Source organism: Carassius auratus, chromosome 50, assembly GCF_003368295.1.
Source record: "Carassius auratus strain Wakin chromosome 50, ASM336829v1, whole genome shotgun sequence".
Lineage (NCBI taxonomy): Eukaryota > Metazoa > Chordata > Actinopteri > Cypriniformes > Cyprinidae > Carassius > Carassius auratus.
In genome coordinates, this window is record NC_039292.1 from 7,319,568 (window position 1) to 7,342,837 (window position 23,270).

A 23,270-nucleotide genomic window follows, 5' to 3' on the forward strand; every position below is an offset into this window, starting at 1 on the left:
TGAAAGGATCCAGTTGTTTTTTCAAAACATCCATTTGAATATCGCCCCCTTCCTGTTGTGAGAACAATTGCAGTTTGGAAGATACTCGAGAGTAGTGAGATATCCGTGAGACTTGAGAGTGCACATTGAGTGCACATTCTTCATTGACATTGAGGTTTATCAAGCTGTTGTTTCAGTGTGAAGTGTTTTGGGAATCTGATGCTAATTTTTTTTAATCTTAAAAAAAAAAGGGACACCAGACATCCGGTCAGTTCCCGCACTTTTGTTTTTGTTTGAAGACCCAACCATTGTGAAACCTCAAGTATATCTGAAAGGCTTTCTTTTGAAGGGTTTCATGTTTAGATGGAATATTTTCTGTTTTATCGTTCGGTACATACCTCAGACCAAATGTCTTGAATTATTCTGTTGTAATTTCTCACCGTATGTTTTTGTTTCCTCAGTGTCTGTTCTTTTGTGGCACAGGCTTCATGGTCTGGGCGTTTTCGTGGTTTTGGCATTGTGCACTTAGTCAGCTACCTGTAGGCACAGGTCCTTGGGTGTCATAATACAGAGGTTTTTCATTCAGTCAGTATGCCTGAAAGCCTGTCGTGTAAACACAAAAGAAGCTAAGGAAACATCCCCCTCTTATTTTCTCGTGCTCGTTTGCTTTTCTTCTCACGCTGACTCTCAACAACCTTTCCAAACATGGCTCTCTCAATATCTGTCTATAGTTTGACCAATAATCTCTGAGATATATATACATATATATACATACATACATACATACATACACACACACACACACACGACTGTTTGGTACGTACCTCGTTTTTTGACGTTACGGTTCAGTACAGTTTAGGTAGAGGTAAAACTAAACAATTTTTTTTTTTTTTTTTTTTTTTTTTAAGTAAACAGTGGTTTACTGAACAAATTGCTCTTTCTTTATTAAAAAAATATTTTTTCACAGTGCCTCTCATAATTTGCATTAAAAGTAGTAAAGATGGAGAGGTGTTTAAACAGCGATCTGACCACATCAAAGAGCGTCTAAACTGCATTTATTGTTAACTGCATAATTTTTGGTATAAATACGTGTACCGCTATAACCTAATATATACATATAATATATACAGTATAAATAACTTTTTTTCCAAAGTATTAACATTTCTGTGTTTTTTTACAGTGCCTTTCTCAGTAAATATGGATCCAGAATTATTATTATTATTTTTTTTATTTTTTTAATGACAGCTACAATTTCATTGTTATAAATAGGGATGCACCGAAATGAAAATTCTTGGCCGAAACCGAAAACCGAAAAAGAGAAAACCAAGGCCGAAAACCGAAACCGAAACACCGAAAGAAATTATGCCAATTATTAGTACCATTGCATTTATTGCTATGACCGTGTACTAACTTTACTAAAATTAAGACACTGCAATTGCATAAATTAATATTAAAGTTTCAAAGATAATTACAATTACACTACTTATTTAAAAAAAAAACATAAAAATACAGAATTACAAATGATGCAAATATTTATTAAGCACATTGCAACAAGGCACAGTATCAAATAAAATTCTAACTAAAAATGTATCCCACTCATGTGTATATTTAATAACAATGTACAGGCCTACTGGCCTGCAGAAAGGTTTTAAAATGAACAGTTCTCTCATAAAAACAAAGTGCATTTAGGTGAAGTGCATTTGAAATTTTTCTATGTAGGACTAGAAAGTGCATCACTTCTCCAGTAGGCAAGACTGTTATCACTTCTGGGGATGGGGACTTCAGACAGATAACCATCTAGCTGTTGAGCAGTTGAGCTTGTCATCTGCCTGACATTTGAGAAATATTTGAGAGAGTGTATTTAAATAGGGCCAGGGCATAAATACATTTTTTTATCAAATTAAAGCAGAAATCTAGCAGAAAATCTAGCATAAATATGGCTACAATCTGATATTATGTATGTATATATGTTTGTGTGTGTGTGTATATATTATATATAGTAGCCTCTAAGATCAAAATAGCCAACGTATTATTATTATTTGAGGCACTTTCTTGCAGAATTCCACTGACCATATCAGACAGCGATGGTGCATGCCACTCATCTGGTTCAGAGACGAGTTTTTTTTTCTGCGCTTGCCGCTTCTCCGTCTCCACGCGGGTTCTCCGCATCCAGCGCGGCCTGGATCATTTCTTGTGCGCGCTGCCTTATTTCCGCATCTAAGTAATGGTCTTTATAACGCGGATCAAGCACATTCGCGATGAAGTGCAGAGGATCCGAAAAGATCTCAGTGAGACGTGTGCTAACAGACTCTATAAGACTGTACTTTTCTTTGTTTTTACTTCGTGGTCCGTCTTAATTTCTTTGTTAGGAGACGTTTTAGTGCTGCGAATAAAGGAATACGAAGAGAGAGAATGTTCTCACTGGTGTTAAGTGAATGTCGCGTGGAGCTCGTGGTCTGCGCTTTGCAGGTGCACGTGCAGGTCGCGGTTTCTGTTTGCGTCATCATCACAGCATTTCGGCCGTGTTGTTTCGGTGATAAAAGTCTATCGGCCGAAAACCGAAAAGGCCATTTTCGGCCGAAAATTTTCGGTGGCCGAAATTTCGGTGCATCCCTAGTTATAAATGTATTTTTATATGTAGAAGTTAATGTTAACCTATATTAATAAATGCTGTAAAGATATTGTTATTTGTAAGTTGAGGTCCTAAATGCGTTGACTTATGTTATCAAATTTGACAAATTATATACTTTATGGCTCAAACTGGAACTGCATAACAATACAGTCAATCAAGTTTTCTCTAGGTTCATAAACCTGTTAACCTAGGTGTGTGGCAGCTTTAGGGAAGAGCTCTCAAACTGTGCATTTAAATGGTAAGTATTATTTATGGATGCACTGAACTCCCAGTGAGTTTGCGGACGGTCACATCCAGCAAAATGCCATCACAACTAGCCTGTTTGTAACCCAAGGCTTTTTTTTTTGGTTTTAAATCTGCCAGGTTCCCTGCTGTGGCATTTAAAGAGAAGGGGGAGTAGGACAGGCGGGCCTAGGGTGAACAGCAGGGCAAGGGTGGCCTAAAAACCACCACGACTCAGCGCGAGTCCCTGTTTGTGTGCACTCTGCTTTACTCTCTCTTTGAGATGTAGAAGTGTTTTCTGTGGCCGTCAAAGGGAGGAGCGAGGTGGTGTTTTTCTGTGTTAAAGCTGGGCTGAATGAGTTGAGGATTAGGGCACTCCTGCTGACAGATCGAGCTCTGTAAAAGGCCAGATGCTCATTGAAGTCCACGTGCAACACCTTCTAGAATAATCCTCTCCCAAACAACCCAATAGATCACTGCAGAGCACTGGTACTCCCTTTTAAAACGGAGTTATTTGCGATTGTATTTTTGCTAATATCAAAACCGGTTTTAATAAAAATGTTGTATAATTGAATAATGGCATTCCCGCATTTTCCTCAAGAAAGAGAGTTGTGGAAAATGATTATATTTGCAGCGTAGGTTTTGTGATCAGTTCACCCATCCAGCAATAGAAAGACGTTTTTTTTTTTTTCCTTTAAATCACCGTTTGGTCGCTCACCATCACCCAGGATCATTGTATTTCTCAGAGGTTGCTGTTTCTTACCTCAAGAGATTTAATAAAGAGCTCAGTTAGATTTCAGCTACAACCTTGTCTCAGATGTTTCTCCCTAAAATTCCTTGGGAAAAATAAAAATAGACACTGATTAGAAATTTGTAGCTGTGAAATGAACCTAGATAGCATAGCTCAGATAAATTTGCATAGCTCAGATAATTCTCTGAAATTTCTCTGAAATACTAGAGGAGACACGTGTGAGATTACTGGGGTCGTTTTCTTAAGAGAAAAATCTTTGACGTACAAGATGCGAGCAGAAGTCCCTATTTAATTTACTTGCTATAACGGAGAAACAGTTGAGATATTAAAGAGATCTCATATGTGGTTGTCTGTGGCAACTATATTAGCGTTCACACTATCGGACAATAGCGTCTGTTTATTAGTGTTCCTGTTGCTCAAATGGTAGAGCATTGCGTTAGCAGCGCAAGGTTGTGGGTTCGATTCCCAGGGAACGCATGTTAGGTAAAAATGTTAGCCTGAATGCATAAAATTTTTTTGGATAAAAGCGTCTGCTAAATGCACAATTTAATTAAATTTTAATTAAATGTATTCTAAATGCACACTCGTCTGCTGCTTTAAATTCTCGAGCTCTGATTGGCTGTCAATGTTTTATAGTTCATCAGCTGGAAAAAATAGTTCTGAAAGTGATTCCAACTATATAGTATAGAAGACTACATTCATTTAATCTCATTACCATGTAGGAGAAACAATTAAGATATTAAAAAGCCTTGCTTCTTTGGAAGTGTTTTGAAGGGATATTCAGGATGCACTTTCTCCTGCCTGACTGAGGAGGGAAGCCCTGTGGTCATGTGTTCAGAGCTGACCCCCTGCCTACTCCAGAACAAAAGCTGCACAGAATAGAGGCGAGATCTTGCAGAGGTCCTCTTCCATCCACGCACACCACCCCACCCCACCCCTGCACCAGATGCACTTTTTGGGTGGCTGCACTGCATTCCCCAGCCTCCTAACAGCTGACAAGTGTCTTCTGTTCTCCTTTCTCATAAGGGTTCTTCAGATTCACCTTAATGGAGGCGGAGGCCATTCTTTAGCTGGCCCACTTACCCGCTGAAAGGAAGAAAAGCCCTTGAAGTGCTAATCGGCCGAGTTGTAGCACGGCCTATCCATCAGTAGTTTCTCATTAAAGAATTTCTTTTTTGCATCGTGATGCTCGCTTACCTCATTTCGGCTGCCCTTTTTGTTTTGAAAGGGCTGATTCTGGACTGCCTCTGAACAGAGTCACATTTACACGTTACTGTTTGCCTTTTTTTTTTCATCTGCCTGGTTCCTTTTGGTAGATGGTGGGTGTGAGGGAGGGCGGCTCTTTTTTAGGAGCTGAAAACAACATTAAGTTTTAAATGAGGAGTTTTGAAAAGTGCCTTCTGGCATTTGGAATGTGGCTGCTCACTGCCTGAATGGTTATAAATAGAGGAATGGTGGCTTTCAGGACCTCCTCCCTCCCTCTTGCCTTCTTGCTTCCCCCTCTTTAACACGGCTGGTGACAGGCCTGGTCTGAAAGGGCTGTTTTTTTACCTTCCTCTTTGAAAAGTTGAATTGCATTTGGGGCAGAGGACAATTCCATTGTTAATTTTTCTAGTTTGTGAAAGGACCATGTAGCAGTTTCTCCAGCCTGTTTTTGACATGATTTCTGGTTTGAAGTGTTTATTTATCGTATATGGCTGTCCTGTTTGGTTTTACAGGGATAATTTATAAAAAATAGTATATTCTGTCATTTGACTTCATTTTGTTCTTTGTCCTTACAATTTTCTTTCTTTTCTGAAATATGGTAATAGTATTAATGAGGTCATTATAAAGTTCTTTCTGTGGCACAGGAGAAATATCGGTAGCACTTTATTTTACAGTCCTGTTCCCCATGTACATACTATCTACTTATTATAGTAATTACAATAACTATGTAATAACTAGGTACTAACCCTGAACCTACCCCTAAACCTAACCCTACCCCATGTAGTTACCTTGTGTTACCAGAACTTTCTTAGATAAATACACTGTAAGTACACTATAAGTGCATGTAAGTACACGTACTGTAAAATAAAGTGCAACCGAAATATCAAAGGCTTGTCTGGTCACTCTTTTCCATACAGTTGAAATTAATCAAGACCGAAGCTTTTAAACATAAAAAAGATCCAAAAGCTCAGATTTCTTCCAAGTGTGTGAGAAACAGTCCAATATTTAGTCATTCTTCGCAGAAAATCGTGAATATATTAAAGCTGTCTCATTTCAAACTACGCATTTGTCGACCGCATTAGCCATTATTTAAGAAAATAAATAGTTACATTGCAAAGAAAAAAATGACAGTCAGTTTTCATATGTTTTTTTCTTAAATAAGACATCCTTAATGATGTATGCCGTCGACAAATGTAAACCTCCGCAATCTAAATGATTCATTTGTGAAGAATCATTTTTAATTGGACTACTTCTTTAATGATGTAAATTGCACTTAAAAATGATTTTATCTTTCCATTTGACTACATTGAAGCAGATCCAGGGATGTTTGTATTTGCTGTCAACCTCCAACTGGTGTTTCAGGTTCACAGCCTGTTCTCTTAAATAACCGAAAGATGGTTTTGAATGTGTGCCAATAACATCCCCTTTCATCTCAGGTCCTGTATGTCTGAAAAAAAGGCTTGATTATTGGCACTTGTACCGGAAGGTTTTTTCTTTAAATGGTATGGGAATTGTGGGGCTTTCATTTCTGTTCCTCTTGCCGTGTGTTTTTCGCCTCTTTTCTGAGCGGTCAGATTCCCCCCCTCCTTCATCCCGCCCCTTTGAACCCTTTAGAAGTCGCCGCAGACCCTCTCAATTCACCACCTCAGTGTAGAGATGTTTAAGATAACTCCTTTGACTGATGTGCCGTCTCTGGTGTAGAAAGTCCCCTGCATTGTGGGCCAGTTATGTAGATTCTGCTTTCACCGAGTCTTTTGAGACTCTGATTGCGAAGTGCCATGGCCCTCTGGGTTCCCATGAAGACAAATATGTAGAACAGAATGAAGCAGAACTTGCGCAAAACATGAGGGATATTTTGAGGGTCATCTCAAGCAGAGATGTTAATATTGTTGAGTTTGTACACAGGTTTGAAGAGGACATCGCAGGGTAGTTTGCTGTAACTGTTCTGTTTGCGGTATATATACTGAATACTGTCCATGGCTACATTCTTCCTTTTATCCCTTTCCTAAAAGTCTTAATTTTCCCTTTTGATAAAGCCATTTGACTACAATGAATCCCGAAGTGCATTTTGATGGCCCTTCAGTATGGCAGCACCGTGACCGTGGAAAGCAACAGCTTGAAAGAGGGCTTTATTTGTGGCAGTATGATGTGAGGTGGCCGAGGGCTCGTCTGCTGATGGATGCTGGCAAAAAAAACATTAGTGTGAAGAGGATCATTAATGCTTTTTTTTTTCTAAAGTCCCCCCAGAGCGTTTGCACCAATGCCCCTGGCACATTGTGGCCAACGGGAGCCGTGAAACTTGATTTGCGCAGGGTTTTTACAGCGAGGGGCCTCTCACTAAAACATTGGCCATGCTAATGATTGCTCCTTTGTCTATGAGTTAGCGGCACATCCAAGGCCCATCAGAGCGATGGCTGTTTAGATTTGGACTGTAGTGGTAGAATAAACTGCTTTGAAGAGCTCCGCTTACATGCGGTTCATACAGGTGATGGATGTCCCACACAAGTCTGCCAGATATCCAGAGAACTTCCTTCATAGGTTTTGGTTCTTTTAATATTTTAGGACCTTTGAAATTACTGAAATCATTTGGCAAAGTGATTTGGACGTGTAATGTGGTCAAGACCGGTCTGGAAATACGTTTACCCCTGAAAATAATTGCACACCTTAGAACTTCCGTCAGCCAATCAGATTCAAGCATCCAACTGCCCTCAAAGAATAATCTGTAATATTGGGCATAAAAAAGTAACAGTGCCAATGCCCATGATGTAAGTAAGGCGACTGGTCTCCTCTGTAGTTTTCTCACTAGAATTCACTCAAATGCAGCAGAATTGCAAGTTTGCACCTCTTTGCAGGCCAAATCCAGCCAGTGGTAGTCCAATCCAAACAGCAGTGTAGTTAATTGCCTGGTAACAGTTTGTTGTTGTTGATGGCTGTTTCACTATGAGGTCTTCTTGAACTTTGATGTTCCAGGCTCCAAGGACACACGGTTTCACTTGAATTATAGGGGTATAAAAGACACCTGACTTTCGTAATATGTTCCATCTCCTGTGGCCAGCGCTGCACACATTATCCAGCAATTCTTTCACTCATGCAGTTTTTTTAGTGATTTTGAGAAAACAAATGCACTCAAATGTAAGATTTTAACAGGCCAACAGGGCTTTTACAGACTGCAGAAACACTCAAAATTGCTCTTAAGTGTGATGACTTAGAAGAATAGATGTTTGTGTGTGCATAAAGCGTTTTATGTGTAAGTAATGGCTACATTTTAAAAGGCCATCAAGTCGGTTTGCCTTGAAAAGAGCCATTAGCATTTGTTTAGAGCACAGCGCTAGGTTTACAGTGTTGTGACGTCCATACTTACTATAATTTTACCTTGTAGACCTCCGTGGTGGTTTGCACTGCTTGGGGAAAATAATAGGAAACCAAATTCTAAATCTCTTTCTTTTCTGCTAGAAGTGCACTAGAAGTTTAAACATCCGTTCTACAAAATACCTTTTCCAATATTCACAATGAAAATATTTGTGGGCAGGATGAATTTTTTGATTCTGTATCTTTTTTTTTTTTTTTATGTATCACTACAGATCGCACACTTTTAAGGTTAAGTTCAAAGATTTGTGTAACTTCAGAAACTATTTTTGGCACAGCGTAACAAATCGATCAGTCAGTATTAAAACACTGGGCAATTCAGGTGGATCATGCGGCTAGACAATCATCTTTACGTATGAACAACTATATTGCAACTGCATGCAATAACGGCAGATTGCAACCATGCACATTGAGCTGATTTTAAGGTTTATCATTATTGTGCAATAGATAAGCCATTTCTAACAATATATGACTTAATTTAATCTTTATGATGTTATTGCCTGCTGCAGTTATGTTTATCATATTTTGTAAGTGTACATTTTTTGCATTCCCCGAATTAAAATGCAGTAGTTAAATTTGATCAGATTGCTTGTAAACATTATGAAGTCCAGTTTCTAAGCTTTCATGCAACACCGAAAGGTTTAAAGCACAAAAAATCGATTTCATCGACTACAAAATGCTGTTTATTATCACTTAAGATTATTAGCCTAGAAATGTTATATGGGTGCCTCAAGCTTTGCAGGCAGATTCTCTCTCTCTCTCTCTCTCACATTACAAGTGAGACTTGTCAAAGTGTAGCGTAAACTCGGCCTGGTTTCACTCAGCTGTCCTAGTTGTTCCTGTCCTGTAGCTCGGTTATTGCCACCACAATCCGTCTCATTTCCTGAGGGATGTACGCCACTGTCCCACATCTGTCAGCGGGAGGGTGGTGAAGGGGAAATACGCCCAGCTCTCAGCTCCTGTTCTGGAGATGTTCACGGATTATTAACGTTATACAGCAGCGGTTGTCCCACTGTTTAGTTTTTTTTAAGCAGCAGCAGTGTTGTGGTAAGCAGTCACCGGCAGCTGTCGACTCGCAATGCATCCCATATGTAACCCAGAGAAAACACATTGTTTCTGAATTAACAGCCAATTTAGGCACCATTTCAACTTGTAGCTTTCTGATTGGGTTAGACAAACCGCTGTCTGTCCCAGGCAGAGCAGCACATTACTGTAGACAGATCAAGGTGGGAACATTTAAGGCTTACGTGAGTCAGAGAACATTACAAATCCATTGCTTTCAGTCAGGGTGGTGCGCCGCAGGAGTTTGTGATGCACAGTCACATGACCAAACCTTTAACGAAACACACTCTGATAAACTGGGAAATTCACTCACCCTCATGTTGGTCAAAACATATTAGACTTTGGCTGAAAAATGCAAATAAAGATACCGCTCCCGGTAAGAAATCAACCAATCAGAGCTGCGGTCCGTAACTTTTTTGTGTGTTCAAAGTATACAAAAATGTATATAATAAGCGAGTACACCATGAATCCATTTTCCAAACCGTGTTTTTAGCTTGTCCTGAATCACTAGGGTGCACCTATAATAAGTGTTTATATTCAGACTATTTTAGATTGCTTCGGGGTACCGCAGCGGAGTAACCCAGTACCTTTGTGATTCTTCATAGACATAAACAGAGAGAAGTAGTTCCGGCTACAATGTTCTTCCGCAACACGCAAGCAGTTCTGTTTGAGCGGTTAATAAACCGCGGTTAATAAACAAAAGTTACCTACTGCAGCTTTAATCCAAGCATCGTGAGGAGATACAAGGATCACTTTATATGATGAATCACAATTGTTATCCCTTTAACTTTGTACATTTAGGGAATTGTATGATTATGGATGACAAGAGAATTTTATATTGCTTTATTGATATTTAACATTGATATAATTTTTTGGACTTTTACTTTTTTGTAGAAATTTCAGTACTGTATTGGTTGAGAAGAGAGAATATTATTAGGTTTATTAGTTTTCGATGCTTCTTCGCTGTCACATTTATATAAACTTAGATGTAGCATTTATGACAGTTTAGGTAAGATGAATGCTTTCCTCTCGACTGTCTGACCTTCTCATCTTACTGCTCTTTGTCAAAACATGAGAGCTCCGCTCCCCGAGTCCGGGGCGTGTGAGGTTTTGGGAGTTTTTTTTTTTTTTTTTTTTCGAAAGAAGCATTGGGCGTCTCCAAAAAAAATAGTTAGATATCCACCGGATGTTGATATATTTACTTATGTTGTCCTGTTTATGAACTACGTAAACAGGATACAAGCATTTTTGTGAGGTTGGTCTACGTGTCTCCTTAAATCCAGAGATGGTGCCAGCAAGATTCAGTGGCATTACACCCAAATGGAAATGGAAATGCCACAGACTCAAAAAAAAAACTAGTGTTACATTTAATTTAAATTTCAGTTTACATTGGTCTGGCTTTTGTATTTGTCTTCAAACCTTTAGAACACATATTAGACAAAAGTGATATTTTAAATATTTTATCTTGCCAATCAAGATGTCCGAACGTGGCTCTTACAGCAATGATACAGGAATGATAACTTCCCTCTCAGGACTGCAGTAGCCCGTGGGAGCTGTCGGCGAGCGGATGACCTGCAGGAACACGAGTCAATGTTTTAGCAATTTCACAACCGTCAAGTTGCATCTTTCATTCACTTTTTGATCCGCCAGCGCTTCTCATCGGGAACTTTCTCAGCGCTTGTCTCCATGAGCTCAATCAAAGTCAGAGGAAGGGCAGACGCAGCGGAGAGCAGAATGGCAAGACATGAGGATTTGGACTCTTGGGTTAAAAAAAAGAGAGTAGCAGAGCAGCCGATCATTTTGTTTGAATTAAGACCGTGCTGTTCTTGGCCTATGCAAGCAAACAACAGATGAAAAGATAATATCATCCACAGCTGAGTCGGCCCGTCAGAAGAGCTGGCCAAACCTCAGGTGGAATCGTGTGATGTTTCAAAGCTCACGCAGAAAGGGGAGGTTATTTTGCAGGAATTTCTGCTCGACTGGGTAATTGAAAAAATCTGGCAGGAGACTCCTCGGGGTTTGGCATCCAAAGTGGATGTGTTTACTCTGGGTTACAAGGTTTCACATCGTGTTGACGCGTGAACACAATCAAAAAAAAAAAAAAAAAAAAACTGATGTCCCACTCTTATTTTCCCCATCCAGTTTAATATTTAGTTTTTTTATGACAGACGCAATTTCTCAATTTATATGTTGTTTTATTATTTAATAGTAAATTGAATTTTTGTTTTTCTTTTTAATTCTCTCTATTAAAAAATAACAACTTTATGGATTTTTTGCATAGAATCCAACTTTTTGCCGACACTGAAAAGCAATCCTAAAGCAATAAACAGCCTTTATGAGATTAGCATTTCTGTATTGTACTTCGAAATGTTTTTTTGATGAGCTCAGCCTTCATTTAATTCTGTTGTGTCCTTTGCTCTTTTTCAGTAGCTCTGTGTTTTCAGAGGCCTTGCTGTCACCTCGTTTGCCTTCATATTGAGTTTGCTTGGCACCCTGGTGCCAGGACACTTTTTACAATCTGGCTTTGATGAAAAAAAAAACAACGCATCTTGACTTTGTCGTTATTGATGAGACTTTTTGGGGGGGCCTTTGTTGTATACGTTTTATGTTTTTCCACATCAAAATTAGGGTTTGCACTCTGTATTCTCAGCGCATAATTCTCTGTGAAGTGAAAAAAGGCAGTCAAAGGGAAAAAAGACACACCCTTCCTTCAGTTTCGATGGCCATGTCTAATTGTCTTTCTAGAAAATGAATAGCATTTTTGTAAGCGAGAAGAAAGCCTCCTGCTGACAGGAGCACCATCAAAGTGCAAGTTTCTGTGGTACAGTTTATTAGCCAGGCTGTGAATTTAGCAGTCTGAAAAACTGAATATTTTGAAATTACCACAAATTATTTGTTTTTGTTTTTTTCAATTATTCTGTTAAAACTTTTTTTTTTATCATTATTAATTATTTTAATTATTTATCATATATATATATATATATATATATATATATATATATATATATATATATATATATATATATATATATATACACAACTGATTGTGATATATATATACACAACAAAATTTTGTGATTAGTAGGATATTTAATATAATTTTTTTTTATAATTTTTAATATTTATTTTAAATTTTAAGACCAAGGCTGCATTTATTTGATTATAAAGCAGATATTGTGAAATATAATTACATTTTAAAATAACTGGTTTTCTGTTTGAATATATTTTTTAATGTATTTTATTTCTGTGATGCAAAGTTGAATTTCCTGCATCTTTACTCCAGTCTTCAATGTCACACGATCCTTCTGAAATTTTTCTAATATGCTGATTTGCAGCTCAAGAAACATTTATTCATATTATCCATATTGAAAACAGTTGTTGTGTGTAAAATTTTTACATTTCATTTTTATCATGTATGTATATGTTTTTATACATATGTAATGATTTTCATTACAAATAATGAGTAATACTTCCGGTAGATTCTTTTTTAATTATTATTATTATTATTTTCATTTATTTTTATCATATTGATATAATTGATAGATATGTATTCAGAAAATATAAATAACTATTTCAGATTTTATTTGTGCATTTGTTTTATTCGCGTTAGCTACACCTAAAGCACATTCAGCTTCTCTGGAAGTGTTCTATATCCAACAAGTTTTTAGCATTGTATCGAAAATCTCAGTCATCAGTCCCCCAGAGTCTGCTTTTGTGTGTTTGGGTGACCTCCAGAGACCTTCCTGTGTTTGCTGGGGTCTAAAGGGGGTCCGGCAGCTGGCCGCTCCTTAAACACACACAGCCTCTGTGTGCACTGGCAGCCATGCGTTTCTATGGGCCTCACCTTCCCCCCGTCAGTTTCCCCTCATTTCACTCTCCCATCCCCCCTTAAACTCTCCAGAGTACTCCAGAGACTTTGCTGGGGTTCTAGATTGATCAGTTACAAACTAGATCTCTTGTCCGAACATTTTTGATTTTGCAAGAAATCAGCAAAGTAGTTTTGTAGCACTCCACTCTTTCCCTTACTCAACTCCCGCTGAAACAAGCAAGCTAGTTTGATTTCATAGAACGGGATTTGAGGAATGCTTCTGGGATGCAATGGTGGAGTGGACAGGAGGGGTCAGTGCTAGAGGAACAATGTCCAACGCTGTGCTGAAAAAGGAAACAGATGTCGGCAAGGTATGCCATCCAATAAAACTCCTGATTACACAAGTGGAAAGAATTCCTATTTCACTTAAAGGCTGCTAAACCTTTTTTTTATTTTTATTTTTGCCTGAAGCTTTGGAAAACAATGTGTTTAAAACCTTGTAAGATTGTGTATCCCACAAAGTTAGTTTTTGTCAAACGTCAAAACCGTAGAGTTGGTTCAGTAGATTATTAAATTATTCCTTTTTTTTAGTTTTTGAAAGAAGTCTGTTCTTTGATCAAAAATGCAGTACACATGTGAAATATTTTCCTAATTCAAAATTACTTTCCTGTTTTAATAGGTTTTTAAATCTAACTTTTACTTGGGATGGCTAAACTGAATTGTCAGTATCATTTCTCCAGTCTTCAGTGTCACATGACTTTTCGTTCATTTGTAGAGAACCACACAGGACGTCTGACAGGCCTCCAGAAAGGTCCTTGGGTATGTTTTGTGTCTCCGCTCTTCATTGTGTGCCATAGAAACACAATTTTGTCACTTCATGTGTCAGTGGCTTTGTGAAGGAGGTGGGGAAAAACCAAACACTTTTGTAGTCTGGAGCCCCCTCCTCCTTTGAAAACCCAGTCGTGGCTTTTTCAGAAGACAGAAGGCAGCTTGAAACGCATGTTCATATCTCCTCCTTAGGAAAAAAATATATTGTGGTGGTACTGTGGTATAGTGAGGTGTCAGATTTTGTGTAAGTTCTGGCCCATCTCGTCATGTTTCTCTCCTTCATGCAGTGCTGTAGGCCTCTAACCTTACTCCAGGGTTGAGAAAAGTCTAGATCCCGCAGGAAGGCGCCCAGATTAAACCCTCGAGACGTCTATGTGTTAGGAGGAGTGTAAGAAAAATGCACCATTGTGGTTTCAGCCCACTGTCTGTGTCTGTTAGCATTCCTCCAGAGTGTCAGCGCCTCCGCTGTCTCAAACTGTGAGGAAAGAGGAGGCTTTCACAACAACTGTAACTTACCTTCCCATCTCTTTCCCTTCTTCAAGTACCAAAACACCACAAACCATCCACAAGACCACCTTCTCTGTTTAAGACATCATCTGACTGTGTTCAGTATGCAATACTAGTGTAATGCCAACTGCATACATAGTATATACTGTGTACCATTTTTTAATACAAAGTGCTATATGTACACAATGTAGAACAATAAACTTTTTTTTATTACTTTAAGCAGTATGCAATATGAAACGAATGTTGGATGTCACATGCCTTTTACATTTCATGTATGTTTTTATATACATATACACACAGTTATTTATTTCTGCTCTGAATTTAATATATTTTGGAACAGTAGAAGGGTTTGCACAGTATACATACTACATTCTGCTAGAATACTACACGTAGTATGGTCATATGCTGTTCCTGCATAGGCTTTACTTTCTCAGAGGTGGCAAATATACCAGCTTCCCTCCCAACCCCCCACAAGATTCCACCATAATGCTGAAATTACTGAGAAAGGAAGGTGCTAATTTAAAATAATGTGCACTTATTTCTTTTCCATCTCTCTTCTTGCTTTCTTTACTGAGACCGAGAGTCAGCCGCTCCGCAGGCCTTCATTACAGAAATAAATCAGGTGGACACCACTCCCTGGCAGCCGCTGGCAGCCACCCCAATCCCAAAACCCCCTCCACCGGTCCTCACAGGAAGAACTCTGGGTTGGCAAAGACGGCGCACAGGAAGTCTTTGTTCGCAGAGCTACTTTACCCAGGAACAATATGCTGCATTAATACGGCCGTCACTCAGTCTTGACTTGCTCGTTTGAGCGTTCATAATCTCATTCATCATTCAGGGAGAAGACATGATAGAGTAAACTGTCACGGGTTTCATTCGGCAAACAAAGACATCTGGCTGCAGGCGCTTTTAAAATAGTAAAAAGTGCATTTCTTCGTGTCTGATTGCACAGGTCAAGGATGTCAAAAACTCCCAACAGCTTTTGCAACATAAAAAGCATGGATGCTTTCCAGTAATGACTTCATGATGAGTACATTACATGTATAAAAAAAAAAAAAGAATTATATAAAATGGAACGGTTTTATCAACATTAATTCAATGAAGTGTTGGAATGTTGTTTTCTGGTGGTGGAAAGAAAATACAAGTGTTTGAACTCCGATCAGTTGCGGGCGTTCGTAATACGCTCGCATAAAGCTGGTAACTTTCGAGGTTTTTCGCTGCAGTTTTTCATCAGTTCCGAGCTTTTTCCAGAATGTATTTGATTAGGTGGGTAGCATTTACTGCAACTGACACCCATTCGCTAAATGTGAAAAATGGAAAGCCATCTATTTCGAGGAGTAGTAATGTCAGGCCGGTTTCCAGAAACGGTAATTGCAACCTTTTCAGAAACAAACCCAATTCCCAGCAACCCACTTGGTTTCAACCTCCCATCTGTCACTTCCTCTTGCTTTCTCCATCTCTCGTTTTTTTTAAAGAGTCAGGCATGTCTTGGCTCCACTACCTATATCAGTTTGCATTATTTCCCTCCCTGTAATGTAACCCTTGAGACTAGAATCTTATTTTGTCACATTCACTGAAATAGGAACGATTCTGTAGTCTTTCTTTAGTGAAAAAGCACTAAACGTAGAGATTCAAAGAGTCATGCTCAAGCTTGCGTACTCTGTAATGACTTAAAATAGCTACTCTTTTTGGCAGTTACATATTTGGTTGGGGATTTTTTATTTTTTTTCTCCACAATTGGGAAATCCTAGCTGGTTTGGATTAAGATACTGCAATTATGGCAGTTCAAATATCTGAGTATTTGGAGATCTGTCCAATGGTGCATGTGGTGGACAGCTGTTTGGCAAATGTCAACAGATCCAGGCTGATTTGTTCGTTTGTTTCCTGTTTTCTGCTGTTAATTGAAATTGTTTGATCTGACCACCTACAGCTGACAGTTTTCTTAAAGAGATAGTTCATAGTAGAATAGCTGCTCATCCTAATATAGTAGAACACAAAAGGAGATGTTCACGCTGCTCTTTTCTATGCGGTGAAAGTGAATGGTGACCTAATTATTATAATTTTTTTTGTTTACAGGTCATGAATGTGGATGGCACTAATAGGATGACCATTCTAGATGACAAACTACCTCATATCTTTGGTTTTGCGCTGCTGGGAGAGTATATCTACTGGACTGATTGGCAGCGGAGGAGCATTGAAAGAGTTCACATCACCAACGGCACCCGTGAGGTCATCGTCGAGCAGCTCCCTGACCTCATGGGTCTCAAAGCCACAAAAGTCTCAGAGACCTTTGGTAAGACCTCTTACTTTTGCTACTCTTCTGACCTGAAATGTTTTAATGTTCCTACTGAAAGGTACATTGAATAACTGGCTATTGATATATGCTGTACTGTGTAGTAATGTGTGTTACATAATCAGATTCCAAAAATGATGTACTTTAAAATTAGATTTAGAATTAGAATTTCTCATAACCAGCAGGGCTCACCAATAAGGACTGCCCGATTACCCATAACCAGTATGAAAGACTTTCAGGACAGTTGACGAAATTGTCACTGGCCCGATTGAGCCACCCAGTCAGCATTCCGCAAACACGCATTTAAATAATTTGAACAAATATTTGAATATCTATTAATGAACATTTAATTTCACAAACCATGCAAACTTTTAAGATATTGTGAAATGTGCATGTATCACGGTCGGTCCGTGTGAATTGAATACGGACAGGAGGGTTCAACTTCATTGAGACGCATGATCAACTAACTTTATTTAAATATTCTGCGCTTTTTGCATTTGCCCACTGTCACATTCATGTCATTTTCACTGTGCACTATATGTAAAATTACTGTTACCTTGGCTTTATTTGAAAACAAATGATTCCCAGTGCACACAAACTACCCAGATTACTGGGTGCCCTGTTGGTTACAATGTTGACTTTATATTAAATAATAAAATTTTTTGTGAAAGATACATTGTCATAAATGATAATAAATAAATTTATTTATATCGGTTTTATATCGGCCATTGGCCACCCTGTTTCCAAGATATCGGCATCAGCTGTCAAAAAACACATATTGATCGACCACTAGTCATCACAAATGTTCATAATTTGCATGTTTTTAACCGGTTTTTTTTTTTAAAGCATTCAAGCAAGATGCAAAAGACAACTCCATTCAGTACTTGTGCGTTGTGTTCTGTAAAATGTAATTGACATCTAAAATTTTGGTGTCATATAAGCTTATTTACTAGAATAAAATATAACATGAGTCAAAAACAGTAATAACAACAATTAATAAATTATTAATTATGTGATTACATATTATGATGTATAGCTGATAATTACTGTCTTGAACATATCCAGTGACTATTTATTGATTCTAGAAATCTGGACAAAAACCTAGGAAAATATTTAACATCTTACTAAATTAATTATTAAAATAATATATAATGTGCTAAATAAAATTACTCTTTATTTGATATTTTATGAAAAATTATGTATTTGATGGCATTTAATAATTAATATTTAATTTTTTATATAAATATATAAAAAATTTAATGAATTGAAATTTATTCATACTTATGAGCAAAATATTATTATTATTATTAGTAGTAGTAGTAGTAGTATTAAAATATAATGTTAATAATATATTATTTAATTTATAAATTGATTAATAAAAAAAAAAAAGGTTTCTGCCACAAAACTAACAGGAGGACTTCAGACAGCTACACTATATCACTTATGAGATCAATGCATGTTCATGAAGCTGATCCATAGATTGGGTCCATTTGTGTGTGTTCAGGCACTAACGGCTGTGCGGAAAACAACGGCGGCTGCAGTCACCTGTGTTTCCATCGGCCTCAAGGTCTAAGCTGCGCCTGCCCCATGGGTTTGGAGTTGCTGAGTGACCTGCATACTTGTGTGGTCCCAGAAGCTTTCTTGCTCTTCACCAACCGCGCTGACATACGCAGCATCTCCCTGGGCACCAACAGCAACGACGTGCCCATCCCACTCACCGGGGTCAAGGAGGTCTCCGCACTGGACTTTGATGTTTTGGAAAATAGGATCTACTGGACCGATGTCATCACCAAGGTATGGACTACTTTTTTGTCCATCATGATTTTAGCTTCATTGTGTCTTAACTCATATTGAGAAAGAACGCCGTGGAGGTGAGTGATAATCTTGTGACATTTTGAATAAATGATTATACATTAAAATCAAAGTCAGAATTATAAAAAGGTTAGCTGTTGATTTTTATTTATATTTGCATGATTATGTGTGTATATATTTTACAAAGATATATATTTATATAAAATATATGCATTTTTGTTTAGACTATCAGCAGAGCCTTTATGAATGGCAGTTTGGTGGAAGCGGTCATTGAGTTTGGCCTGGACTATCCCGAGGGTATGGCTGTGGACTGGATGGGTCGAAACCTCTACTGGGCTGATACAGGCACCAACCGTATCGAAGTGGCCCGTCTGGACGGCCAGTACCGACAAGTGCTGGTCTGCAAAGACCTGGATAACCCTCGCTCTCTTGCACTGGATCCTGCCAATGGGTAAGAACACTAGCTTTAAAGTCTGCTGCAGAACCATGTTGCATGTGCACTGCATGGTGTACACATCTTCACCCATCCGCTTGTGTTTTGGTTAACCGTAGGCTTCCTACATTTTGTAGCCCTCTGGAAGTTTGCTAATCGATTACCACTAGTTAAATATCTGATTTAACGCCCACATACTCAAACACAGACACACCCATTGGTATTCCAGTGCTTCCTCGGGGCATCAAGTTGTATGTGTAGCAGGAGACAAGTGCCAACATGCCGCAGCCCCTGCGTGTGGCTCAGAGGAGTGAAGTCATGTCCTCCAGCGCCCAGCAGGCATTCCTGTGGCTTCTGAGGCACGACTGCCTCTATTAGCCAACGCATTCTTCAGCATTGTCTCTTGTCACCTTAATACTGAGAGGTGTTGACTCAGTTGACTCTTAGCCCAGTGGTGTATTGAGTGGGCTGAGGGGTTGGTTAAGTGTGCTTTTCACTGCTTGCCTACCCGATGGGGGGAAAGTAATATTTTCAGTGTTTAACATTGGCAGCTCAGCCAACAAGCTTTTGCTGTAGCTAGACTAAACATTTATTATTATTATTATTATTATTATTATATTTTTTTTTACAAATTAATTTATTTATAAACTAGTACATAGGAATATTCTTATGTTAAAGTATTATTTATAAATATTGTAGTAACTTTAGTATCAAGCAACATTTTTTTATTTTATTAATGATTATTAATTGTTTGTTAATTAATATATAGCAAATAAAATTATTTATTTTATTTGCTGTAGCTAGACAATTTATTAATTGTATTTTATGCATTAGTTTATTTATAGACTAATGCATAAAATGCATATTTTTTGTATGAATATTATTAACTTCAGTGTCTGATTATTTTATTATAATTTGTATATGCTTATTGAATATGTATTAATTAATGTCTGGTTAATTCATATAAAATAATAACTAAATTAATTGCATAGCAAATAAAATTCCTAGTAAAATTAATATTAAATTTAGTTGTATTTTTATTTATTTTCATTTTTACTGTGTCTGGATTAAACATTCATTTGTCGTTCATTCATACACTATATTTCTATTTATATGTTATATATGTCAGTTTATTCAATACATATAAATATTAGTAACTTTAGAATCAAATAGACTGTTTATGATTTCTTGATTTGTTATTTATGATTAATAATTAAATGTTTGAATGTAAGATTGATAAATATTATATTAATTATATAACAAATAAAAATGACTAAAAAATGAATAGTACTGGTATTTAGTTTATTTAGATTTTAAATGTAAATGTTTTGGCTTTGCAGGTACATGTACTGGACCGAATGGGGAGGTCGACCCAGGATAACTCGAGCTCACATGGACGGCAGTAACATTGTGACTTTGGTGGACAAAGTGGGCCGAGCTAACGGTCTCACAATTGACTTCATCGACCAGCGGCTCTACTGGACAGACTTGGACACCTCCATGATTGAGTCAACAAACATGCAAGGTGACAAATCATAGGTTTTCAAAATCCCACAATCATTAGAAATGCCTCTTAAACCATGCAATATTAGACCCTCCAACCAACTTGAATCAACTAAAATCATTGTTTATCGTCCTCAGGTTTGCAGAGAGAGATAGTGGCCGACGATCTTCCTCATCCGTTTGGCTTGACCCAGTATCGCGATTACATCTACTGGACTGACTGGAACCTGCGTAGCATCGAGCGGGCAGACAAGCGCAGTGGCTTGAACCGAACGGTGGTACAAGGGCACCTGGAGTACGTCATGGACATCCTGGTTTTCCACTCCTCCAGACAAGATGGCGCCAACGAGTGTTCGCAGAACAACGGCCACTGCGCCCACCTCTGCCTAGCATCACCTTCTGGAGCCCAGTGCCGCTGTGCTTCCCACTACACCCTAGAGGCAAACGGACACAACTGCAGCTGTGAGTTTGCTGTTTTGGAGGGTTTTAGAAGAGAAGGTGTTAAGAGTCGCTACATTTTGTTACATTGTTCCTCCTTTGGCTTCTAATTTTAACATTTTTTTTAAATAATAAATAATCTTCTGGTTGATATCAGCAAGTAATGTAGATATTATTTTCCCTGTCAATATTTTTAAAGAATGTATTAGTAATAATAATAATAATAATTTTGTTTACAATTTATATTTATAATATTATTGCAATATTATAATCCCAGTTTTAATCAGGGTTCAACAACAAGGACATTATTATTAAATATTTGAAGTGAATAAATAATAATAATAAATAAATAATGTTATTATAATTATTATTATATAAAATGTTCAGATGTGCCCTCGCTCAACACAGTGGAGTGAATAGTTTTGTTAACTTTGTAGTGTATTATTTTGAGTCGTATGGGACGCGGTAACACACGTCCCTCTCACAAAATATTGCTTTACAGATCTATCGCTTTTACTGCTCAGAAATATTGAGAAATCATGCAGCACGTATCAGAAGATCTGCGCTCCGGCGCGGTTAACGCTCACACTCACTGATCTATATATAACTGAACAGCACTTTTGCCCACCTCTTCCAACCCAGCAAGGGACAGCTAAACGGAATAATCACAGGAGTCAGACGAACCAGGATATGTTTGACTTGTTTTTCTATAACAAACTATAAAATATTTTCTATAAAAACTTTCATGTCCTGGCAGTGACAAATAGCTTGTTTTATATTTAATTGAATTACATTAACGTTATAAGATGAGATTTAGGCTACAAAAAATATTTTAACTGCTACTATGTAAAAGGAACACTTCTGTAAAAAGCACCTTATTTGTTTAAAGTGTTTGCAAACCAAATGTTATTACACTTTTGTTCATATAGCAGTTGGCCAACTTTTAAATAAGAAAGTGCACAATTCACTACTTTTGAATGCATTATTAGTTTTGTGCGTAACAAGTGATTGATTCCGATTATTGTCTGCGATTAATCATTATTTAAAAAATGCAATCATTAATATTTATTATTATTACTACTGTTGTATAAGCATAAATAGAATGTTTATACTTTATACTACTACTACTAGTGATTATTCTTATTTCATAATATTTTTCTTATTGCTGAACCCCGACTAAATTGCATTGTTTGGAGATTTTAAAGTAATCTATGGTCTCCCAGCCATAAAGTTCACTGGGTTTTACTGACATTAAAGTGAGTCACGGGTTTTAAGATGCAGTTGGCAGATTGAAACGGCATTAGCAAACAATGGCTCCCGGCCATTCAAAACTCAGTCATATGCATTTAATTCCTTATAAGCTTAAAAATTACAGAACTTGGATTAAACAAGCACGCCAGGGAGCACGGTGAGAGCGTTTAGCCAAGAGTGCAGAGGTCTTGGCAACGCTAATGTGTTTCTACTTGTGTTTTTACTCCCTCCTTTCAAAGCCTGGAGGGAAAGGCTGATTGCGTTTAGTTAGTATGATTGCATTTAGCTGACCTTCACCTTCTGATCAGAGGAGTGGAGCTGGCAAAAGAAATGTACATTGTTGACCTGTGCTCCTGTAACTTTGTTTGGATCCCTTATTCTCGCCTTCCTCTTGTTTTGCTCAACAGCGCCCTCTAACTTCCTGCTCTTCAGCCAGAAGAGCTCCATCAGTCGAATGGTCCTAGGAGAACAGAGTCCAGACATGATTCTACCCATTCACGTTATGAAGAACTTGCGCGCCATCAGCTTCGACCCTCTGGAACGCCTGATATACTGGGTGGATGGCCGACAAAACATCCGCAGTGCCCGAGACGATGGCACTCAGGTGACTGTTTAGTCAAACAATGTTGAGGTTACTTTATCATAAGAGTATACTCAATACATCTATTATTATTAAATATTTATACTTCATTGTTATTTGATTGAAGATTATTTGTAGAATATATTTTTATTAGTAGTACTATTACAAAATCAAGAAAATGCAAAAAAGTGGATCAGTGGACCAATATTTGTTATTATCAATATAATAATAATAATAATAATAATAACTTTTAAGTTATAACTGATCCAGTTTTTTTACTATCCTATTGTATTACAAACCGTTTTCCTCATTCTTTAATTAGTTGTGATATAATTATTCTGCATATAATTATATGCTGGCATTGTTATTATAAAGATTATAATAATAATTATTATTATTGATAATAATATTATAGTATTATATAACTTATTCATCATTATTATTAATTTATATTATAATAAATATTTTAGATTTAAAAACATGAAATTATTTTCACATTATGTTCATAAAATTGTTATTATGCGATGTGATATATGAGAAATGAATTATTTGTTGTCAATTTGATTAAATATTCAGCATGTTTAATTATATATAAGCAG

The 23,270-nt window shown here is 37.5% G+C and overlaps 1 protein-coding gene across 1 annotated transcript in view; it reads left to right on the top strand.

Annotated features, from left to right (window-relative positions):
- Positions 1 to 23,270, top strand: part of LOC113066833 (low-density lipoprotein receptor-related protein 5-like) — a 59,748-nt gene that overhangs the window by 25,019 nt on the left and 11,459 nt on the right. Inside the window, exons 9-14 of the mRNA XM_026238888.1 lie at positions 16,438 to 16,654; positions 18,159 to 18,448; positions 18,691 to 18,917; positions 20,240 to 20,424; positions 20,541 to 20,864; positions 22,499 to 22,695. Coding sequence (XP_026094673.1) covers positions 16,438 to 16,654; positions 18,159 to 18,448; positions 18,691 to 18,917; positions 20,240 to 20,424; positions 20,541 to 20,864; positions 22,499 to 22,695 — 1,440 coding nt within the window. The remainder of the gene's footprint in view (positions 1 to 16,437; positions 16,655 to 18,158; positions 18,449 to 18,690; positions 18,918 to 20,239; positions 20,425 to 20,540; positions 20,865 to 22,498; positions 22,696 to 23,270) is intronic.